General features: G+C 45.5%; 1 protein-coding gene across 1 annotated transcript in view; it reads right to left on the bottom strand.

Annotated features, from left to right (window-relative positions):
* Positions 1-1,083: 1,083 nt before the first annotated feature.
* LOC132779272 (zinc finger protein 721-like) overlaps positions 1,084-23,019 on the bottom strand; it is a 28,992-nt gene continuing 7,056 nt past the window's right edge. The window contains exons 6-10 of the mRNA XM_067469608.1: positions 21,478-22,505; positions 14,478-15,184; positions 6,946-6,952; positions 5,758-5,834; positions 1,084-3,509 (exon numbers count right to left, since the gene is read on the bottom strand). Coding sequence (XP_067325709.1) covers positions 1,636-3,509; positions 5,758-5,834; positions 6,946-6,952; positions 14,478-15,184; positions 21,478-22,505 — 3,693 coding nt within the window. The 3' untranslated portion in view covers positions 1,084-1,635. The remainder of the gene's footprint in view (positions 3,510-5,757; positions 5,835-6,945; positions 6,953-14,477; positions 15,185-21,477; positions 22,506-23,019) is intronic.

The raw sequence follows: 23,019 nt of genomic DNA, 5'->3' as shown, positions 1-23,019 counted from the left end.
AAATGTAATGTTCGTTTGTGGGATTAACAGAACTCAAAAACCACTGGACAAATGGACACCAAATTTGGACACAAGACACCTAACAACCCAATGTATGTCCTTCACTAAAAAAAAAGTTATTTGGGAGTTGTAGTTGCTGGGATTTATAGTTCACCTAGAATCAAAGAACATTCTGAACCCCACCAAAGATGGAATTGAACCAAACTTGGCACACAGTTCTCCCATGACCAACATAAAATACTGGAAGGGTTTGGCGGGCAGTGTCTTTTGGTTTTGGAGTTGTAGTTCACCCACATCCAAAGATGACTGCGGACTCTAACAATGATGGATCTGGACCAAACTCTACACGAATACTCAATATGTGAACACTGGTGGAATTTGGGGAAAATAGAATCTTGACATTTGGGAGTTGTACTTGCTGGGATTTATAGTTCACCTACAGTTACAGAGCATTCTGAACCCCACCAACGATAGAATTGGGGCAAACCTCCCACACAGAACCCCCATGTGGGCTACAGCAACGCGTGGCACGGAACGGCTAGTAAATAAGTCTAGAAACCAATTCAAAACACATTTAACTCTGGCCTCAAAGTTACCGTAGATCAAAATTCAAGTTAGAGGACACTTGAATAGAATCAAAAAGAGCTTTTATTACTTCTTAAGGAGGAGATGTAGATAAATGCAGGAAATCCCAATGTTACAAAAATAACTACAGTTGGGGGGTGGAGGGGAAAGGGTCTGGTGCATGCAATAAAAAGTTCAAAAAGCTCTTCTAGTTTCAATACTGTTGTTTTACACATGTCCCCAGATTCATCCGGGCTCCTAAATAAGTGTAAAAATAAAATATGATATTAATGGGGTTTGTTCACAAAGCACCATTTTTGCCGACGGTTTCAAAGCTTTCATACCAAGGTGTGGCAACCAGGTGTTTATGCAGGCATGGGCAAACCTGGGCCCTCCAGGTGTTTTGGACTCCAACTCCCATCATTCCTAACGGCCTCAGGCCCCTTCCTTTTCCCCCTCAGCCGCTTAAGCGGCTGAGGGGGAAAAGGAAAGGGCCTGAAGCTGTTAGGACTGGTGGGAGTTGGAGTCCATAACACCAGGAGGGCCCAAGTTTGCCCTTGCCTGCATTAATGTCAAGGCACCTACCTCAGGGGAGGAGCTTGATAGTTTAGCACAGAATATGGCACATCATAGACATATTTATGGTAAGGTTGAAAACAGTCTGGATAAAACCCATCCGATTTGGAATTAACTTGATTAGCAAATGGCACAAGACTGGAGACAATACAGAGATCTCTGTCATCATCCACGAGGCAACCATTCAGCACTTTCCAACCTAGGCATGCAAGTTTTGGGATAAGGAAAAGCATCCCTGACAATATCCTGCAAACACAGCGATATGTGCTGCAGAAGGCCAAGGCTACTTGGCATCAAGATACAGTCGAGCTGTTTCTAGCTCCTGCATCTTGAATTAATAGCTTCCTGGTTTTGGTTGCCAATGATTCCCAGGATATCCCTTACCCATTCAGAGGTTCACTTGAACTCCACAAGATCTTTTGTTGTGCCAATCCTGTCCCTTCCTCCAAGATATCTTCTCCATCTTCCAGCCAACTTTGCCTGTCACTATCTCCTTCACTGTCCGGCCATTGCTGTCCCACTCGTTTCCTTCTGCCTGAAATTATCCCCCATGGCCATTTCCAACTTTGCCCGTGTCCTCCCTTCCATGCTCCCATCCAGGCATTTCCCTTTTGTCATGCTTTGATCACCACATTCTTGTATGTGTTCATCTTCGTCGTCATCTTGGCACTCCAGCCTCATACCTTCATCACCCTCTGGCAAACACTCCTCCAGCTTTCCATCCTCATCAACCGCATGACACTCCAGCCTCATGCCATCCGTAGAGTCTTCCCGAGAACCCTGCTCCACACCTTCATCCTCCGCATCCTCCCAGTGTGCCCTCGCCTTTTCATCTGGGCCCTCTTCCCATTCTTGCCTCATAATCCCCTTAATACCATCCTGCAATCGCTGCCCTCCACTCTCATCCCCATCATCCTGCCACTCTGGCCTGTCAGCATCATCCCCATCATCCTCCCAGTCCTGCCTGATGCTGTCATCCCCATTGGCGTGCCAATCTTGCCCCATGATGCCCAGGCCATTGCTTTGCCACAAGTTGTCTACTTCTCCTCCCATCTCCTGGTCCACGATGCTTTCCATGCCGGTACCGTCCCACCCCTCCACCAAAGCCATTGTCTCTCCTCTTCGAATGTGGGCCCGTCGGTGCTGAGAGAGCGCCGATTTCTGTCCAAAGCCCCTGCCACAGAAAGGGCATCGGAAGGGCTTTTCGCCAGTGTGGGTGGCTTGGTGCTGAATGAGGGCGGAGCTGCGCACGAAGCTTTTCCCACAATCGGCGCACGAGTAGGGCTTTTGGCCAGCATGCATGCGCTGGTGTATGTGATAGGTGGAACTGACGGTGAAGCTCTTCCCACACTGATTGCAGCAGTAAGGTCGCTCACCGGTGTGGGTGCGCTGGTGTTGCAGCAGTGCTGAGCTGACGCCAAAACTTTTCCCGCATTTGTCACACTTGAAGGGCTTCTGCCCTCCGTGCACACGCTGGTGCTGCTGGAGGTTGGAGCTCTGGTTGAAGCCTTTGCCACAGTCCGGGCAGCGGAAGGGTCGCTCGCTCATGTGGATCCTCTGGTGCCGGATCAGGTGGGAGCTCTCGGCAAAGTGTTTCCCGCACTCGGGGCAGCCAAAGGGCCGCTCACCAGTGTGGGCGCGGAGGTGACGGACTAGGTCGGCGCGGAGGCGGAAAGTCTTGTTGCACTCTCCACAGGAAAAGGGCCGTTCCCCCGAGTGGAAGCGCTTGTGTTGGGTGACCTTGGAGCTTTGGGAAAAGCACTTGCCACAGATGGAGCAAACATAAGGCTTCTCTCCGGTGTGGATCCGCTTGTGCTGAATTAAGTCAGAGCTGTGGCTGAAGCTCCGACCGCACTCGGGGCAAGTGAAGGGGCGCTCGCCCGTGTGAGTCCGCTGGTGGATGATGAGGTTCGAGCTCTGGGAGAAGCCCTTGCCGCAATGGGTGCAGCGGTACGGCTTCTCACCTGTGTGGGAGCGCATATGCTGGACCAGGTGGGAGTCCTGGCGATAGCTTTTGTCACAGTGGGAACATTTGTAGGGTTTCTCACCGGTGTGGACCCGACGGTGTCGGATGAGGTGAGAACTGTTGCTAAAGCTTTTCCCACAGTCAGGACAAATGGTGGCTTTGGGCACCTTGTCATTATCTGAAAGACTGTCGGCAGATTCCTGTTCCACCACAATTACAAGTTCACCATTGCTGGCTTCACAATTAGAATTTTCTAGCAATCTATCTTCTGCAACAACTTCCTTCTTTGGAGAGATTTCACATTGGTTTTCTGCAACTCTGTCGATCCTTTTGTTTGCTGTCTGTGTGCTTGGTAGCTGTTTCTCTTCCTCTTCCTCATCTTCCTTTTTTATGCTGATGCCTTCTGTTAGAACAATCACACCAGAGATTTATTACTTCACTGTTGTCATTTGAACTCTCTATTCAAAGTAATACATAGGTCATCGTCGTCATCATCACCATTACCATATTTCATTGATTTTAAGATGCATACTAATTTCAGTACCACAACCAGCAAAACAAGCTTTATATATATTTATGTATATGTCTAAATTGTTGGAATTCAATCCCAGACTGCCCAAGTCTCAAGTCCTCAGTGAGGAACAGTTTAGTTATCTTAGTATAGACCAGGGGTCTTCAAGCATTTTAAACAGAGGGCCAAGTCACAGTCGCTCAGACTGTTGGAGGGCCGGATAATAATTTGAAAAAAGCATGAATGAATTCCTATACACACTGTGCATATCTTATTAAAACAATACAATAATTAAAATGAAGAACAAATTTAACAATTATAAACTTATTAGTATTTCAATGGGAAGTGTGGGCCTGCTTTTGGCTGATGAGATAGGATTGTTGTTGTTGTTGTTGTGTGCTTTCAAGTTGTTTCAGACTTAAGTTGACACTGAGCGAAGGCCGGGTAAATGACCTTGGAGGGCCGTATCCGGCCCCCGGGCCATAGTGTGAGGACACCTGGTATAGACTAAGGGCTTCCCTTCTCCCATGTCTCATTCTAATTGGTTATTTAAAATGGATACTTTCCTACAGGAAGCCTTTTTTGAATCTGACTTCTGCCTTCTTACACTTTAGTATAGAGAGTATGTGCTGTGTGCATTGAGATCTCTGTCTGCTTGTGTGTCAGATTGAGTTTTTCCCTCTCTTTGAAACCTTAGAAGAGATGTGTGTTAAAGTAGCTTAGACCCAGTTCTTGATCATTAAGAAATGCAGTTATTTCTTATTATTGTAAATCAGTGGTTCCCAGCCTTTTTTGACCAGGGACCACTCTCCAACATTAGTACCAAAAGGGCTGTGAATCAGTTTTTGGTCAACTTTAGATTCAGTTTGGTCATTTCTAGTGGTGATTCCGAAAATTGCATTGGATAGACCACATCCGCTCTAGTTTCAGATGCAGAACATATGCCATCCAGTAGTTGCCATATGCTTGCCCACAGAAAACCATCTTTAATAATCTAGAGCTGACGTGGTAGTAGTAATCTTTTGTGGGTAGCCAGCCTCTCCCCTCCCGACATCCCCGTTGCCTCGGCACTACAAGAGGGTTTTGCAAGAACAGTCACTCTTGTTGCTGTGTGGCTTCAAGGCAACAGTGTAGCAATGGTGAGGCCATATACCATATTTTTGTTCTTGCAGACCACTGGTGGTCCACAGACCACAGGTTGGGAACAACTGTTGTAAATAAACCTTTTGTGATTTTTAAAGATTGGACTTTAAAAATTCTTCACAGCCACATCACATGGCACTAATGAGCTGATACTCAACTTTTGTATCCTGTTTGTGTTTGGATGCTCTGCTTTATTTTAGGGTATTTTCCCCTAACATAAGTAAAGTATATATTATCACCTCCAATTCTAAGGCATACCCTGTTTTTCAAGATGTTTATATGAGGGGAAAAATGCACCTCAGAATTGATGAGCTACAATATTATTATTATCACTCCTATCATTATTATTAATTATCCGACTTCCTCCCTAGTATGGGACTCGCTTGTTCCTCTGAATCAGATCTACTATAATACTTTGCTAGGAAAAGTCAATCAAGCCGCTTTGAATATAAAAACTCTTATTTACCCACAATTCCATAGTTAAAAGAAAGTGATAGAATTGTGGGTAGAAAAAAGCACACATAAAGCAAATGGCAATCAATTAATTTATGCCTTATTTAAAAATAGGATACCCATAAAATTAAAATGATATTGTCCAGTTATAAATAAATGTTGACTAAGATGTTCAACAAAAAGTTAAATGAAAGGCTTATAGAAATCTCTGGAATGGTCTCTGGAACCTCACAAACTACAGTAGTGAATAAATTATTAAGAATATGAATGATTCTGTGTTAAAAGAACTAAGATAGAGACAAGATCCACAATAAAGAAAGGTATGAAACATAGCTGAACTCTTACTAGAATCTAAAACCATGTTTTATATTAATGTTAATTTCTCATAATCCAGGTAATTTGTCCTATATTTTGTCCCTTTGGATATCTATAGAAAGCCAGGATGTGATGACAGCTGGCCAAGATGATTTAGAAAGTTTGTGGATAAGGGGAGATTTGAAACAAGAACTTCCCTGGTTGACAGCTCTTATGTTACATTCCTCACCTTTTAGTGTTGCTCCTTCCAGAATGCATGCTTCGTTTGCACTTTCCATACGGGAAACCACACCAGTGTTAGTTAACCTTGATTGCGAAGGGGAGAAAAACATGATGTGAATAGAGTTAGTGTTGGAATTCAACCTCACACTGCCCAAGCCTGCAGTCCTCAATGAGGAACAATTAGTTAGCTTTAGAATAGGCTGAGGGAATTCCCTTCCCCCTGGCTCCTGAATGTCAGTTGGAATGTACAGTACAGTCTCGTTTATCCAACCTTCCCTTATCCAATGTTCTGGATTATCCAACGCAGTCTGCCTCCTGCCCAGATCTGCAATTGTTTCAATATACAGCGATGTTTTGGCGCTAAATTTGCAAATACAGTACTTACTACATAACGTTACCATGTACTGAACTGCTTTTTCTGTTGATTTGTAGTTAAACACGATGTTTTGGTGCTTAATTTGTAAAATCATAACATAATTTGGCGTTTAATAGGCTTTTCGTTAATCCCTCCTTATTATCCAACATTTTCGCTTATCCAGCGTTCTGCCGACCCATTTAAGTTGGTTAAGCGAGACTCTACTGTATTTATTTGTTCTCTCTCTTGCTTTTTCCCCTCCCATCCTGATAGGATGGATACTTTCCAGGTTGCATGCCTTTCTTTAAGACTTCTGGCTTTTTCATCTTTGCACTCAGACCTCTCTCTCCTCTGCATGGCTGAAGAGATGTAGTGTCTGGAGGTTTTTCCTCTTATTTTGGAACCTTCCAACAAAGGATTCCCCAGGCAGTAAGAAGCCAGACCTTGAAACTGCTAAGCCATTAAATGTCCAATTACAACATTCACACCTACCTCAAGCTGACAAGTTTTTTTTCTCCCACCCTGGACATTCCACAGATATATAAATTCACTTGCTTAGTTTCCAATAGACCTCACAATCTCTGAGGATGCCTGGCATAGATGTGGGCAAAACGTCAGGAGAGAATGCTTCTGGGACATGGCCATATCAACCTGGTAAACTCACAACAAGCCATATCAAATATAGTCACATAGATCTGGCTGGCTGCCTTTGCAAAGCCCATCTTCCTTCCTCTTCCAAGAATTGCCTGGGTTGCTGCTCTCCCTCCCAGCCTTTGCAAAACAAACCCCTTTCTGCATCCCCTTCCCTTCAATGAGAGGATGCTCCTTATTATGCCCTACCTTGCCACTCAGCTTTGATCCTCCTCTTTGTGGCTTTGTTTTTCCCTGCCGCCCGGGCATGGGATGCTGCAAAGGTGCCTTGTTGCAACTGAGATCCGCTCTGGCACAGGAAGGAGGTCCCTGCACCATCGAGCCCCTGGACTTCCTTCTCGGGACTTTCTAGGCGCAGACTCTACGGTGTTAACCCTGTCGCTTCCCCAGCCCCAGCCAAGTCAGAGGACCCTGCCATATAACCCAGAGTATCAAGGCAGGAAATCCCACAATATCTGCTTTGAACAGGGTTATCTGAGGCCACACTGCCATATTTTCCAGTTCAAAGCAAATAATATGGGATTTTATTCAGCTGCAGGGTTGCCTTTTATTTGCAGCCCCTTCTCCCTGGAAATATGACACTTCCTAAATAAGCTAGGGCTATAGATTGGTTTTGTGTGTGTGTGTGTGTGTTATGGGACACACCTTATAGAATCATAGAATCAAAGAGTTGGAAGAGACCTCATGGGCCATCCAGTCCAACACCCTGCCAAGAAGCAGGAATATTGCATTCAAATCACCCCTGACAGATGGCCATCCAGCCTCTGCTTAAAAGCTTCCAAAGAAGGAGCCTCCACCACACTCCGGGGCAGAGAGTTCCACTGCTGAACGGCTGTCACAGTCAGGAAGTTCTTCCTCATGTTCAGATGGAATCTTTATTATTATTATTATTATTATTATTATTATTATTATTAAACTTTATTTGTACCCCGCTAGCATCTCCCGAAGGATTCAATGCGGCTTACACAGGCCAAGGCCTCAACACACAACATCACAATACAATCAGAGCAAATCAAACAATTAAAACAGAATAAAGCAAAGTGAACAACAGGCACAATACACTAAAACACAATAAAACTGGGCCAGGCCAGAGTAAAGGGTACAAGAACTAAAAGTGCTGATGTGACAGGAGGTGTATATAAGGCTTCTAGGGCAAGTGCGATGTGTGATGTGCAGCAATCATTGGTTCTGGTAAAGTGCTTATGGGACTTGGTAGTGGAGATTTCCTAATCTGGGAAGGCGCATCGGAAAAGCCAGGTTTTCAGGTTCTTTCTGAAGACAGCCAATGTAGGGGCCTGTCTAAGGTCTTTGGGGAGGGTGTTCCAGAGTCGGGGGGCCACCACGGAAAAGGCCCTGTCTCGCGTCCCCACCAAGCACGCTTGCGACGCAGGCAGGATCACGAGCAGGGCCTCTCCAGATGACCGAAGTGAACGTGTGGGTTCGTAGATGGAAATGCGGTCACGCAGGTAGGCTGGTCCCAAACCATTCAGGGCTTTGTAGGTAAGCACTTGCACCTTAAATTGGGCTCGGAATATAATATACTTAATCTCCTTTCTTGTAGTTTGAAGCCATTGTTCCATGGCGTCCTAGTCTTCAGGAAAGCAGAAAACAAGCTTGCTCCCTCCTCCCTGTGGCTTCCTCTCACATATTTATACATGGCTATCATGTCTCCTCTCAGCCTTCTCTTCTTCAGGCTAAACATGCCCAACTCCCTAAGCCGCTCCTCATAGGGCTTGTTCTCCAGACCCTTGATCATTTTAGTCTCCCTCCTTTGGACACATTCCAGCTTGTCAATATCTCTCTTGAATTGTGGTGCCCATAATTGGACACAATATTCCAGGTGTGGTCTAACCAAAGCAGAATAGAGGGGTAGCATTACTTCCTTAGATCTAGACACTATGCTCCTATTGATGCAGGCCAAAATCCCATTGGCTTTTTTTGCCTCCACATTACATTGTTGGCTCGTGTTTAATTTGTTATCCACAAGGACTCCAAGATCTTTTTCACACATACTGCTCTCGAGCCAGGCATCCCCCATTCTGTATCTTTGCATTTCATTTTTTCTGCCTAAGTGGAGTATCTTGCATTTGTCACTGTTGAACTTCATTTTGTTAGTTTTGGCCCATCTCTCTAATCTGTCAAGATCGTTTTGAATTCTTGATGGGCTTGCATCTTGATGGTTTAGACATCCTGTATAGAGTACTGCAACACACTCTACGTGGGGCTGCCTTTGAAGACTGAAGCTTCAAATGATCCAAGGGATGGCAGCCAGATTGCTAACAGGGAACACACAACTCCCCTGCTGTGCCAGCTCTACTGGCTGCCAGTCTGCTACCGGGCATAATTCAAAGTGCTGGCTTTAGCCTATAAAGCCCTAAACGGTTCTGGCCCAACTTACCTGTCTGAATGCATCTCCCCTAATGAACCTTCTAGGACTTTGAGATTGTCTGGGGAGGCCCTGCTCTCAATCCCGCCTGCGTCACAAGTACATCTGGTGGGGAGGAGAGACAGAGCCTTCTCAGTGGTGGCCCCTCGGCTATGGAACGCCCTCCCTAGGGATATTAGATCAGCCCCTTCCCTTTTAACATTCCGAAAAAAAGACAAGACTTGGCTTTTTGAGCAAGCGTTTGCAGATGCAATATAACAGACATTGGAGGGGGGGGGGGACAGAACGACTAGACTGCACACCTAAGATCGCTGCACACCCAAGTCCCCTAGGGGAGATGATTGGCGGGGTATAAAAATAAAGTTATTATTATTATTATTATTGATGACACTATTGGATAATTAGGTTCTTGTGGGTTTTTTCGGGCTATAGAGCCATGTTCTAGAGGCATTTCTCCTGACGTTTCGCCTGCATCTATGGCAAGCATCCTCAGAGGTAGTGAGATAATGCTATTGGATAATGCTTTTAAAAAGGAGGCTCTAATTGATACATGTTTTTATTGATATTGGTTTTATTTGGTTTTATATTTAAATTAACAGTTTTAATCATATTTTATGTTTTTGATGCTGACTGTAAACCACCCTGAGTCACCTGCGGGCTGAGAGGGGCGGTATATAAATATAGTAGATATTTTTTTAAAAAATCTACACTGTAGGATTCGTGCACTTTGATACCACTTTGCCAGCCATGGGCCAATGCTATGGAATCATAGTAGATGCAGTTTTGAAATGTCTCTAGTCTTCCCCTCCAGAATGGTAGTGGTGACTCACCAAACTACAAATCCCAGGGCCCCATAGCATTGAACCGTGGTGTCAAACTGCATTAATACGTCATTAACACTCACTTGAACACCTCAGCAAGTGTGAGTCCAAAAGTGGCAGACTAAAATCCAGAACCTCAACCAATGGCTGATACCAAATGAGAGACTCCCTCCTGGGCACACAGAAAACTGGGCGACTTGGAAGGCGCTGAACAGACTGCACTCTGGCACCACGAGATGCAGAGCCAACCTTAAGAAATGGGGCTACAAAGTGGAATCCATGACATGCGAGTGTGGAGAAGAGCAAACCACAGACCAAATATTTTAATGCAGCCTGAGCCCTGCCACATGCACAATGGGGGACCTTCTTATACCAACATCAGAGGCACTCCAAGTGGCCAGATACTGGTCAAAGGACATTAAATAGAATGTCAAGTTTGCAAACTTTGTGGGGTTTGTTTGTTTGTTTTTAAATACAACTGTTTGGTTCACTCGTGATATGATAAATAAATAAATTCTTCAGTGTAGATGCACCCAAAAGCAAGAGTAAACACTGATCACCTCTTCATCCCCAAGCAAATTGTATTATTCACAATGAAAGGTATTGCTTTTGTTTAAAAATGACAACATAATGTAAAATAGCTGTTTTTGGTTTGATCTCACTGCCATATAATGCAGTTCAAACTGCATTACTGTATATAGTCAAGTGTAGGTCTAGGCTTGGTTGTGCAGATTGCAGAACTCATGTTGGGTTGTATGCGGAGAGGTGGTTTTTCAAATAGTCTAGGCCTGAACCGTTTGGGACTTTATAGGTAAGAAGCACTTTGTATTTGGGCCGAAAGCAGATAAGCAACCAGTGGAGCTGGCGCAACATGGGAGTTGTCCTCTCACGGTATGGCACTCCAGTTAGTAGCCCGGCTGCCGATCTCTGAACTAATTGCAGCTTCTGAACTATCTTCAAAGGCAGCCCCACGTAAAAAGTGTTGCAGTAGTCCAAACATGAAGTAACTAAGGTGTGGACTACCATGGCCAGATCTGGCGTCTCAAGGTATGGGTGCAGCTGACACATGAGTTTTAGCTGTGTGAAGGCACTCCTGGCCACTGCTGACACCTGGGGTTCCAAGGTCAGCAATGAGTCCAGGATCACTCCCAGACTGCAGACCTGTGTCTTCAGGGGGAGTGTGACCCTGTCCAACACAGGCTGTAATCCCACACCTTGGTCCACCTTCTGACCAACCAGGAGTACCTCTGTTTTGTCTGGATTTACTTTCAATTTATTAGCCTTCATCCAGTCCATCATTGATGACAGGTAGTGGTTTAGGGGTAGGATAGCATCCTTGGCTTTCGGTGGAAAGGAGTAATAGAGTTGGATGTCGTCGGGATAAATTTGACACTGAACTCCAAAAGTCTGGATGATCTCTCCCAGCAGTTTCATATTAAACAGCATGGAGGACAGAATTGAACCCTGAAGAACCCTACAGTCCACAGACTAGCGAATCCAATTCCATCATCTTGCTACGGTCCTCCAGACACTGCAAGACAGTGCCTCCCAGTCCTATCCCGGAGAGACAACCCAGAAGGATACAATGATCAATGTTATTGAAAACCTCTCAGAGGTCCAGGAGAACCAGCAGAGACACACTGTCCAGTTCTCTTCGTAGATCATCCACCAAGGTGATCAATGAAGTCTCTGTCCTGTGGCCAGGCCTAAAAACAGATTAAGATGGATCCAGATAATTGGTTACATCCAAGAAACATTGGAGTTGGAGGTCACCACCTTCTCTAGAACCTTGCTCATGTGCTGTGTGTATATAAATGTGTGTATATATACTATCTATCTATCTATCTATCTATCTATCTATCTATCTATCTGTCTGTCTGTCTATCTATCCAGTGGCTGGCCATGTTTAACATCCAAGATCAGTTCAGTTGGGATCTGATGCCTTTAGGATATGACTCCCTTGCAAAAAGATATCCCTGAAACCTATTGCAGAAGTATCTTCCCATATTTTTTTTGTCGTGTCAGGAGTGACTTGAGAAACTGCAAGTTGCTTCTGGTGTGAGAGAATTGGCCGTCTGCAAGGACGTTGCCCAGGGGACGCCCGGATGATTTGATGTTTTTATCATCCTTGTGGGAGGCTTCTCTCATGTCCCCGCATGAGGAGCTGGAGCTGATAGAGGGAGCTCATCCACCTCTCCCCTGCAACCTCTCCCCTGCAACCTGCAATTTGAACCTGCAACCTGTCGGTCTTCAGTCCTGCCGGCACAGGGGTTTAACCCACTGCGCCACAGCAGTTCCCATATTGCTGACTAATTTTATAACTGCTCCCTTCTTTCTCTCCCACCCATCTGCAACTAAATCCTGACCTTGTTGTATTCCACTCACTTTTTAAACTATTTTTAAATGCAAAGAAAGATAAACAAAGCAGGATTTTAAATACATAAATAAAGGTTAGGAAATATTTTTTAAACCCTAAACACAAGGCAAATACTTCCAAAATCAGACAGGATGTGGTGTGTGAGTAGGCTACCAAGTTTCCCAGAAAACTAGTCCATCCAGAAGTTAAAACACATCTCTCCACTTTTATGATAACATAGAACAAATTTTGCTGCCAACACTGTAACACTGGGATCTGTTGAGGAGAGTCACTTTTTAATTTTTTTTACTCCACATGCTCTATATCAGCATGGGCAAACTTCAGCCCTACAGGTGTGTTGGACTTCAATTCCCACAATTCCTAACGGCCGGTAATAATAATATACTTTGTTAACTATATTAATACCTGTTTCACAATTAATCCATGTTGAAGTGGGACTGCAAATCTTTTCAGTTACCTCACTTAAGGTAAGAGTGACTGTTACTAGGAGGAAAAGCAAAGACTCGGTGGTTTTAGGCTGTTATGGGGGGTGGATAAGAATCCAGGTGGATGGGGAAAAGTGGCAGAAGGATACACTGAATAGGTGAGCTTCCATTGAGATTTCCAGACTGGCAAGAGATCTAGTACAGTTAATACATCACATTAGTCAAACACACAATAGTCAAACCTACAAACGTGACAGGCTGACTATAAATATAAACAGGGGCAAGAGTTTGAGAAACATCATCAGAATTTATTTACGCCAGTGCAAGAAAAACACATGTATCCTTTTCCTTTTGGAATCAGTGTCCACCAGAGTTCCACCACTGAAGGAGTCCACCCAAAAGAGGTGCTACTTGCAGAGTGTCTCAGAGATCTCCCAGGTCCTCTGAATCAGCAAAAGAGAGGCTACTTGCACAGTATCTCAAAGATCTCGGGGATCCTTTTAATATCCCAGATGTTTGGCGTAACTTGCAAAGCACCTCAGGACCCTCTGCAAGAAAAACTCACGTATCCTTTCCCTTTTGGAATCCAAATCACAGTGTCCACCTCAGACCCACCACTGAACAAGTCAATCCAAAAGAGGTGCTACTTGCAAAGGGACTCAAAGATCTCCAGGGTCCTCTTTATCACTTGGATCTGTGTAGCATTATTTGCAAAGTGCCTCAAAGATCTCCAAAATCCTCTGAATCTTGCAAAGCACTTCAAAGATCTCTGAGACCCTTTTAACATCCCAGAGCTCTTTGGCTATGACTTGCAAGGGGCCTCAAAACTCTCCGGGATCCTCTGAATCTCCCTGGATCTCTTTGATGCTATTAGCACAGGTACTCAAAGATCCTCAAGTCCTCTGAATCTAGCAATGGGCCTCAAAGATCTCCTCTGAATCTCCTGGATCTCTTTGGTGCAACTTGCAAAGTGCCTCAAAAGTTGTCCGGCCCTCTGAATCTTGCAAAGCACCTCAAAGATCTCTAGGGTCCTCTGAATCTCCCAGATCTGTTTGGCACAACTTATAAAGTGCCTCAAAGTTCTTCAGGAGCCCTTGCAAGTAAAAAAAATCACACACACATCCTTTCCCTTTTGGAGTCTGAATCACAATGTCCCACTGCTGAAGAGTCCATGAAAAAGAGATGCTTCTTGCACAGCACCTCAAAGATCTCCAGGGCCCTCTGAATCACCTGGATCTCTTTGGTTGATACTTGCACAGCACCTCAAAGACCTTAAGGGCCCTCCAAATCTCCTGGATCTCTTTGGCTGCTACTTGCAAAGGGCCTCAAAGATCTGCAGGGCCCTCTGAATTACTTGGTTCTGTTTGGCACTATTTGGAAAATGCCTCAATGATCTCTAAGGTCCCCCAAATCTTCCAAGGTGCTTTGGAGATCTGAGGCCCTCTTAATGTCCAAGATCTCTTTGGCAGCGACTTGTAAAGGGTCTCAAAGATTCCTATGCTCCTCTGGATCTCTTTGGAGCTACTTGCAAAAGATCCCAGGACCCTCTGAATCTTGCATAGGGCCTCAAGGGTCCTCAGGGGTCCCGTGGATCCCCCAGATCTCTTTGGCACTATTTGCAAAATGTCTCAAAGAATTCCAAGGGCCTTGCAAAGGGCCTGAAAGGTCCCAGGAGGTCCGGTGGATCCCCAGATCTCTTTGGTGCTACTTGCACAAGGCCTCGAAGACCTCCAGGGTTCTCTTGATCTCCCGGATCTGCTTGGCGAGGGCGTGGACGGGCTGCATGGAGCGGTCCAGCTCCTCGCACCTGGCCATCAGGGTGTACATGCCCTTGATGCTCATGTCCACCGACTCGCCCAGGCCATCCACGGCGTCCCGGTAGGTCTGGATGTAGCCCACGCTGAGGGCCGTCATGTTCTGGATGGAGCCGTTTAATGCGCGCAGCATCTGGTCCACCTTCTGGGCCACATCCTGGGTCAGCCGCTCCAGGTCCCGGATCACCTGCGGGTCGACGGGTGGGATGTCGGCCACTTTGCCCCGGGTGGAGAGTTGCGAAGAGGCTGAGGAGGTGGCGGTGGTGGTCTCGGTGTCCTCCAAGCTGCCCCGAGAGCTCATCTTGATCTTCATCTGGAGGTTGTTGGCTACGAAGTGGGTCAGGTCCCCGTCGTGGCTGACCGTGCCTTCCAGCTCCAAGGCGCTGGAGATGGTGGCTCTCCTCCCCTCCTGGGCCTTGGAGGCCCCATAGACCTGGCTGATCCCATCTAAGCTGTGGCTGTCCAGCAAACGGCCACCAGCCATGCGATCCCGAGCTGGGTTGGGCAACCTCCTGGATTCCTCTCCAGCCACAGAGGAAGAGGAGGAGGAGGAAGACAAAGGAGCCTGGATGTGGACCTGGGCCATGATGTGCTGGCCTTCCATCCTGATAAGAAGAAGGAGGAAGAGAAGGAAAAGCTTGGTAAGGAGAGAGGAAGCAGGCAGGCCACTGTTTGGAGGCACTGGGTCTTCCTGCCTCCAAACAGCACTTGATCCCCTTTTCACCTCTATGGCAGGAAGAGAAGGAGAAGGAGGAAAAGGCGGATGCTGCGCTCACATTGGTGCACTTCGGGATTCTGAAGCGCCGCAGGAGCCAATCAGCGGGAGGGAAGCGGAAAGGGGGCGGAGACAACTAGGGGCAGTCGAGGCGCGCGCGGAATGTTGTTGGAAAACCGGAAGTAAGGGAGAGGAGGCAGGAGCAGGGGGCGTGCTTACCATTTCTTTTGGTTTTTTTGGGCAAGTTGCTTCTGGTGTGAGAGGATTGGCTGTCTGCAAGGACGTTACCCCAGGGGACGCCCAGATGTTTTTGATGTTTTACCATACTTGTGGGAGGCTTCTGTCATGTCACCCTATGGGGAGCTGGAGCTGACAGAGGGAGCTCATCCGCACTCTACCCGGTTTCGAACCTCCAGTCCTGCAGGCACAGGGGTTTAACCCACTGCGCCAACGGGGGCTCCTGTGTTGACCATGTAAAACAGTAGGCCTGGGCAAACCATGGTTCTAAAGTACTTATAAAACTAAAGTTCTGGTGGTGAAAATTTCAGAACTCTAACAAAACATTCAAAATTTAATTATTATTTCATTATTGATGATTTTTATGATAGAACCCATTAGGAACTTATTGTTATTATTATTATTATTATTATTATGATTAAACTTTATTTGTACCCCGCTAGCATCTCCCGAAGGACTCGATGCGGCTTACATAGGCCAAGGCCTCAAAACACCACACAACAATACAACACCTAAAGCAAATTAAAACAGTTAAGCAGTATAAACAACAAGCAATAAACAATACATCAAGACACTATAAAACTGGGCCAGGTCAGAGTAATGGGTACAAGATTAAAAGTGCTGATGTGGCAGGAGGTATGTAGGATTATAAGATAAGTGCAGTGTGCGGTGTGCAGCAATCTTAGTTCTACTAAAGTGCTTCTGGGACTTGGTATTGGAGATTCCTAATCTGGGAAGGCACATCAGAACAGCCAGGTCTTCAAGTTCTTTCTAAAGACTGCCAATGTAGGGGCCTGTCTAAGATCTTTTGGGAGGGTGTTCCAGAGTCGGGGGGCCACCACAGAAAAGGCCCTGTCTCGAGTCCCCACCAAGCGCGCCTGCAACACAGGCGGGATCACGAGCAGGGCCTCTCCGGATGAACGAAGTGAACGTGTGGGTTCATAGACGGAGATGTGGTCACGCAGGTAGGGTGGTCCCAAACCGTTTAGGGCTTTGAAGGTAAGCACCTGCACCTTAAATTGGGCTCGGAAAATAAACAGCAGCCAGTGGAGCTCCTTGAACAGGAGGGTTGACCTCTCTCTGTAAGGAACTGCCATTTATAATGAGAGTTTTGTTAGAGTTCTGAAATTTTCACCACCAGAACTTTTGTTTTTTAATTACTTTAGAACCATTCAGAACCGTGGATTGACCAGGCCTATAAAACAGGCATAGACGCTTAAGCCTATATCGGTAAAGATTGTCTGTAAGCTGCCTTGGGCCCTTGATTGGGGAAAGGCGGGACCAATAAATAGGTTAGAGTGAAGAGAGGGCAGCCAGGAAAACACAGCTCCATCGTGTCTCCTGCAACATCACTCGTGAGCCCCTTAATGTATAAATGCAAAGGTAAAGCTTTTCCCGACATTAAGTCCAGTCGTGTCCGAGAGGAGACATGATGGCCATGTATAAATACGTGAGAGGAAGTCACAGGGAGGAGGGAGAAAGCTTGCTTTCTGCTGCCCTAGAGACTAGGACGCAGAACAATGGCTTCAAACTACAAGAAAGGAGACTCCACCTGAACATTAGGAAGAATTTCTTGACTGTGAGAGCCGTTCAGCAGTGGAACTCTCTGCCCCAGAGTGTGGTGGAGGCTCCTTCTTTGGAGGCTTTTAAACAGAGGCTGGATGGCCATCTGTTGGGGTGCTTTCAATTCAATTTTCCTGCTTTTTCGCAGGAGATTGGACTGGATGGCCCATCAAGTCTCTTCCAACTCTATGATTCTAAGGATATATACTTACTTTCTGTTGGACTTTTCCTCCCTTTTATTTGTGTGTCGTGTCTTAAATGTAAGGCTAAGAGCAGGGCACTAGAGGTTTTTTTTTTTTTTTTTTTTTTTTGGTTTGGTCTTTTCCTTGTAAAGCATCCTGTACCTTATAAATAATATTAGCTGATGCTAATAATAACAATGATAGTATTATTTGACCCTAGACACTATCATTCCTGCAGTGATGAATGACTGGAGCTTCAGGACTTTCTATAGCAGGGGTCCTCAAACTAAGGCCCAGGGGCCGGATACAGCCCTCCAATGTCATTTACCTGGCCCACGTTCAGGGTCAACCTAAGTCTGAAATGACTTGAAAGCACACAACAACAAAACAACGCTATCTCATCAGCCAAAAAAGCAGGTCCACACTTCTCATTGAAATATTAATAAGTTTATATTAGTTAAAATTGTTCATCATTTTAATTATTGAGAGAGAGAGAGATAGATAGATATATATACACATATACACAATATATTATATTATTAGCATAGTACAATATCAGTATTATATATTACTATATTGTACTATACCATTATATTGTAATATTATTAGTAATATTACATGTAATATAAAATATATAATTATAATATTCTATTATTATATTGGACTAGCTGTGCCCTGCCACGCGTTGCTGTGGCCTATAGTAAAACTTATCAAAGTTGAGGTAGATATCTGGACTATTATGAAAGAGAGGTCCCTACCTATTCCTTCCCCCTTTTCCTCCCCCTTTCTCTACTTTCTTCCTTCTCTGCCTCTTTCTTTCTTTCTTTCTTTCACTACTTGGTTTCATCCTTCTCTTTCCTTCATTCCCTCCCCCTTTCTTCCTTTGCCTTTCTTCCCTCCCTGTTTGCTTCCTTCTTTCACTTTTTATTTCCTTTTATTTCACCACCATCATAACAATAACAATAATGCAATGCATTGCCTCTGGGACCTGACACCTCTCCCATTCCCCCTAAAAGGGTCTCAGAGGAACAATAGCATCATCATCATAATAATAGAAATAACAACCTTTACCCGCCACGCGTTGCTGTGGCCAACCTTCCCTCTTTCTCTCCTTCTTTCCCTCCCTCCCTCCCTCCCTCCCTCCCTCCCTCCCTCCCTCCCTCCTTCCTTCCTTCCTTCCTTCCTTCCTTCCTTCCCATCTTTCCTTCTCCTCTTCTTTCTCTATCTCTTTCCTTCCTTCCCCCTTTTTCTTTCTCTTCTGCTGTCTCTCTTTTCTTTCCTTCCATCTTTCCTTTTCTTTTCTTTTCTTCTTCCTCTAACTTTCCTTCCTTCCCCCTTTTTCTTTACCTCCCTTTCTCTTTCTTCCTTCTTTCCTTCCTTCCTGTCTTTCCTAGATTTTGACAGGGCGGGAAGGGGCGGGGTGGGGTTTGGAAGTGGCCTGAAGTAAAAGGAGGTAAGATTGGGGTGGGGGAGTGATGGAGCGTGGGGTTGCGTGTGTGTGTGTGCGGCGGCGGGGAGAGTGATGGAGCCTGGGGTTGCGTGTGTGTGTGCGGCGGCAGGGGGAGTGGGGTTGCGCGTGTGTGTGCGGTGGCGGGGGGAGTGATGGAGCGTGGGGTTGCGTGTGTGTTTGCGGCAGGGGGTGTGTGTGTGCGGGAAGCGGCGCGGCGGGGCTTGGAGTGGGCATGGTTTCCGCAGAGGGAACGTTGGCCGGAAGGCCATGTGCGCGCGCGATGGAACTTGCGGCTGGGCGCCAATGCGCATGCTCAGTTGTTTTGCCGTTTTGTGAGTGTGTTGTGTTGTTTTTCATTTTGAGTAGATATGTTTGTACCTTGTGGGTTGTGTTATGGGCATGGGAATTTTGGTTAAGTTTCGTTGGGGTTTTTTTGAGTTTTGTTCTTTTGCCGTTTTGTGAGTGTGTTGCTGTGTTGTTTTTCATTTTCAGTAGATATATTTGTACCTTGTGGGTTGTGTTATGGGCACGGGGATTTTAGTTAAGTTTCGTTGGGGGATTTTTGAGTTTTGTTGTTTTGCCGTTTTGTGAGTGTGTTGTTGTGTTGTTTTTCATTTTGAGTAGATATGTTTGTACCTTGTGGGTTGTGTTATGGGCACGGGGATTTTGGTTAAGTTTTGTTGGGGGATTTTTGAGTTTTGTTGTTTTGCCGTTTTGTGAGTGTGTTGTTGTGTTGTTTTTCATTTTGAGTAGATATGTTTGTACCTTGTGAGTTGTGTTATGGGCACGGGGATTTTAGTTAAATTTCGTTGGGGGATTTTTGAGTTTTGTTGTTTTGCCGTTTTGTGAGTGTGTTGTTGTGTTGTTTTTCATTTTGAGTAGATATGTTTGTACCTTGTGGGTTGTGTTATGATTTTGGTTAAGTTTCGTTGGGGGGTTTTTGAGTTTTGTTTCCTCGTTGGATGCCCCTAACAAATTTATATATATAGATTATATTGTATTGTTTTAAAGTGTTTTTGCACTACAAATAATATATGTGCAGTGTGTATAGGAATTCATTCATTTTTTTTTTCAAATTATAATCCGGCCCTCAAACAGTTTGAGGGATTGTGACCTGGCCCTCTGCTTAAAAAGTTTGAGGACCCCTGTTCTATAGAGATAGCTATCTCAACGCTGTTTGGGGAAACAGATCAGAGGTAAGGAAATATACAGTCGTTTGCAAATTGCATTCATTGTTACAATGTATTAGAGTTACTTTAAGTAAAGGTAAAGGTTTCCCCTTGACATTAAGCGTAGTCATTTCTGTTGGGGCTGGTGCTAATCTACATTTCTCAGATGAAGAGCCAATGTTGTCCCTAGACATCTCCTAGGTCATGTGGCCAGCGTGACTGCATGGAGCGTCATTACCTTCCTGCCAATATGATCTACTCACATTTACATGTTTTCGAACTGCTAGGTTGGCAGAAGCTGGGGCTAACAGTGGAGGCTCACCCTGTTCCCCGGATTAGAACTGCTCACCTTTCAATCAAATTCAGCAGCTCAGCGGTTTAACCTGCTGCATCATTGGGACTAAAGAGTTACTTTAGTGCATTTAAAAAAGATAGGGTTATGGTGGGGAAAAAATAAGAAAGCATACACAAGAGAACTTCCTTAGAACCACACTGGCTGTTAAGAGCTTAACTGAGGAAGTGGAGAAAACAGTATTTTCTTGAGACCTTGGCATCGTCAAGAAAGCTGTGAGCCTGGCAATAAAACTTCAGAGAACAAATGGCTATGAAGATTTTATAGGCATTCAAATACATACAGCCTGTTTTCAGCAACGGTAGATATACGCCTGGCTGCCCCCAACAAACCTCTGCCTCGAAACAGTGTCAAGTATGTGGTTCATTGTTTGCACGGTATTGGAATGAAAGTAACTATTAGAAGGCAGCCCGTTTGCCAAATATTGGAGGAGAAATGTTTATAAGTGCTTTTCCACATTTCAAAAGATGATTCAGCAACCTGCACTACATGTGTGTACTAAATTTCAATTTTCTCCTGCTGCAGAAGGATTTAAAAATAAGGATAATCTTGCCAGTGAGGCCCAATAATCTTTCTACAGACATATATTTAAGAGAGACACAAACAGATCAGACATTTGGGCGAGGGGTCGTGGGGGAAAGCCAAAAGAGAAGGCCACCTTCTCCGCTTCTTATAGTATCTACATCCTTCTCTCTTTGTTGCACTTTTCACTGCCTGAAGAGGGAGCTAATAACATAGAGGTATATACAGAGCCCCTTTTTAGGCCCATTGTTTTTCATAACACTCGGGCTCAGAAACAGACTTGACTGTCAAACTGATTTTTCCCCATGAAAGGAAGACGAAGAAAGAAGGGCGATTATTGTTGCCATTATTCTGCAAGATGGAAGGAGTGGGAAAGGAACAAGAAAACAAACAGAATGAGAACAGAAAGTAGGGAAGTGTTTTCCCAATACCATCATGGGGCACAATTTGATCAAAGCCCCATCTTGTGTAGAATTTACAAGTAAACATTGACATTATTTGCCCTATTCCTTCAAAACAAAAGCAAAAGGAGAAAAAATAAGAACACAGTGGAAGCAGAATCAAGGATAGGGCTCAGCATATATTCCCAGTCCACATCAGGGTCCATTCCTGATTTATGAGTCAATATATCTCTTTTTTCCCCTAAATTGCAGTTTTCCTTTCTGATTGGTTTGACATCTTAGATGGTGGCCAAAACTTAGTTGTTACGTCCAACAACTGTTGCCACACTCAGTACAACTATAGGGACCGTCCCCCATTGCTGAGTCTTCTTGGCTTCGCTCTTGAGAATCGGACTCCAGGTGGAAACCTTTGCCACACTGGCTGCAGATAAGAAGCCGGTCGCTGTCTTCCTCATCGGTATCGTTGTTGCCATTGGAGATACTGGAATCGCCAAACAGGCCGTCGTGACTGGCGACATGGGGACTGCTGACATCGGCACTGCTGTCACTGGTGTAACCAAGGCCAAAATGGTGCGCCTTGAGGTTGGCCTCGTCAAAGCTGGCCATGACACTGTTGAGAAGATCGTGGCCCAAGCTGGTGGCCCGGGCATTGGCGTGAGTGCGGCGGTGACGGATGATGTGTGAGCTCAACCGGAAGCTTTTCCCACACTCACTGCACACGTAAGGCTTTTCGCCGGTGTGAACCCGCCAGTGGTCCACCAGGTTGGAGTGGTGCGTGAATCGCTTGCCACATTCCGCACAGCCATAAGGCTTCTCGCCAGTATGGGTGCGGCGGTGGTTAGCAAGAGTGGAGCTCCCAGAAAAGCGCTTGCCGCACTCCTGGCACTGGTATGGCTTCTCCCCAGTGTGGGTCCGCTGGTGGCGGGTGAGGCAGGAGCTGCCTGTGAAGCGCTTGCCACACACCCCGCACTGGTACGGTGTGACGCCTGTGTGGCCTCGGCGGTGCAGGTTGTAGTTGGAGCTCTGGGAGAAGGCTTTGCCACACAGTTCGCAGCGATAGGGCCGTTCGCCAGTGTGGAAGCGCCGATGCTGGAGGAGGTTGGAGCTAGCAGTGAAGGCCTTCCCACAGTCCCCACAGACATAGGGCCGCTCCCCGGTGTGTGTCCTCTGATGCTTGGTGAGCGCAGAGCTCTGATTAAAACTGCGGCCACAGTCATTGCAGCGGTAAGGCTTCTCGCCCGTGTGGATGATCTGGTGCTTGGCCAGGTTGGAGCGGCGGCTAAAACTCTTTCCACACACGCCACAGGTGTTGGGGTGGGACGAGGAAGGCAGGGGCTGTGGGAATAGAAAGAATGTGAAAAACAAATATGGGAGCATTCAGCGTTCAAATGCAATAAGACCCCCATATCCATGGGGGAAACATTCCTAGCTGGATCATGGTTACATGAAACCGCAAATACAACAAAATACCAACAAATTACATCACTTTTGGTATCAGCATTTGATAGAGTTCTACTGGAGGACCTAGAAATTCCTAGAAAGGAACTCTAAAGTAACTTTTACGGGAAATATGTAATAGAATCATGTGGTGCATCTAGCAAGTTTCCCAGGGCAGATAAAGTATTTTAATAACAACAACAATAACAACAATGTATTCATATTCCGCCCTATCTCCCCAAGGGACTCAGGGCAAATTCCAAACATAAAAGGCAAATGTTCAATGGCTGAATACAACAACAGTACACCCATAGTAACGAAATTTAGCAACCCAACACATAAACACAAACTAAAATTAAATAAAAAGCACAGACATAAGACAAAACATCCAACAACAAATGGAAACATTGAT

This window comes from Anolis sagrei, chromosome 6 (assembly GCF_037176765.1).
Source record: "Anolis sagrei isolate rAnoSag1 chromosome 6, rAnoSag1.mat, whole genome shotgun sequence".
Lineage (NCBI taxonomy): Eukaryota > Metazoa > Chordata > Lepidosauria > Squamata > Dactyloidae > Anolis > Anolis sagrei.
Note: the sequence above shows the minus strand (reverse complement) of the source record. Positions and strands in the feature narration are given on the sequence as shown.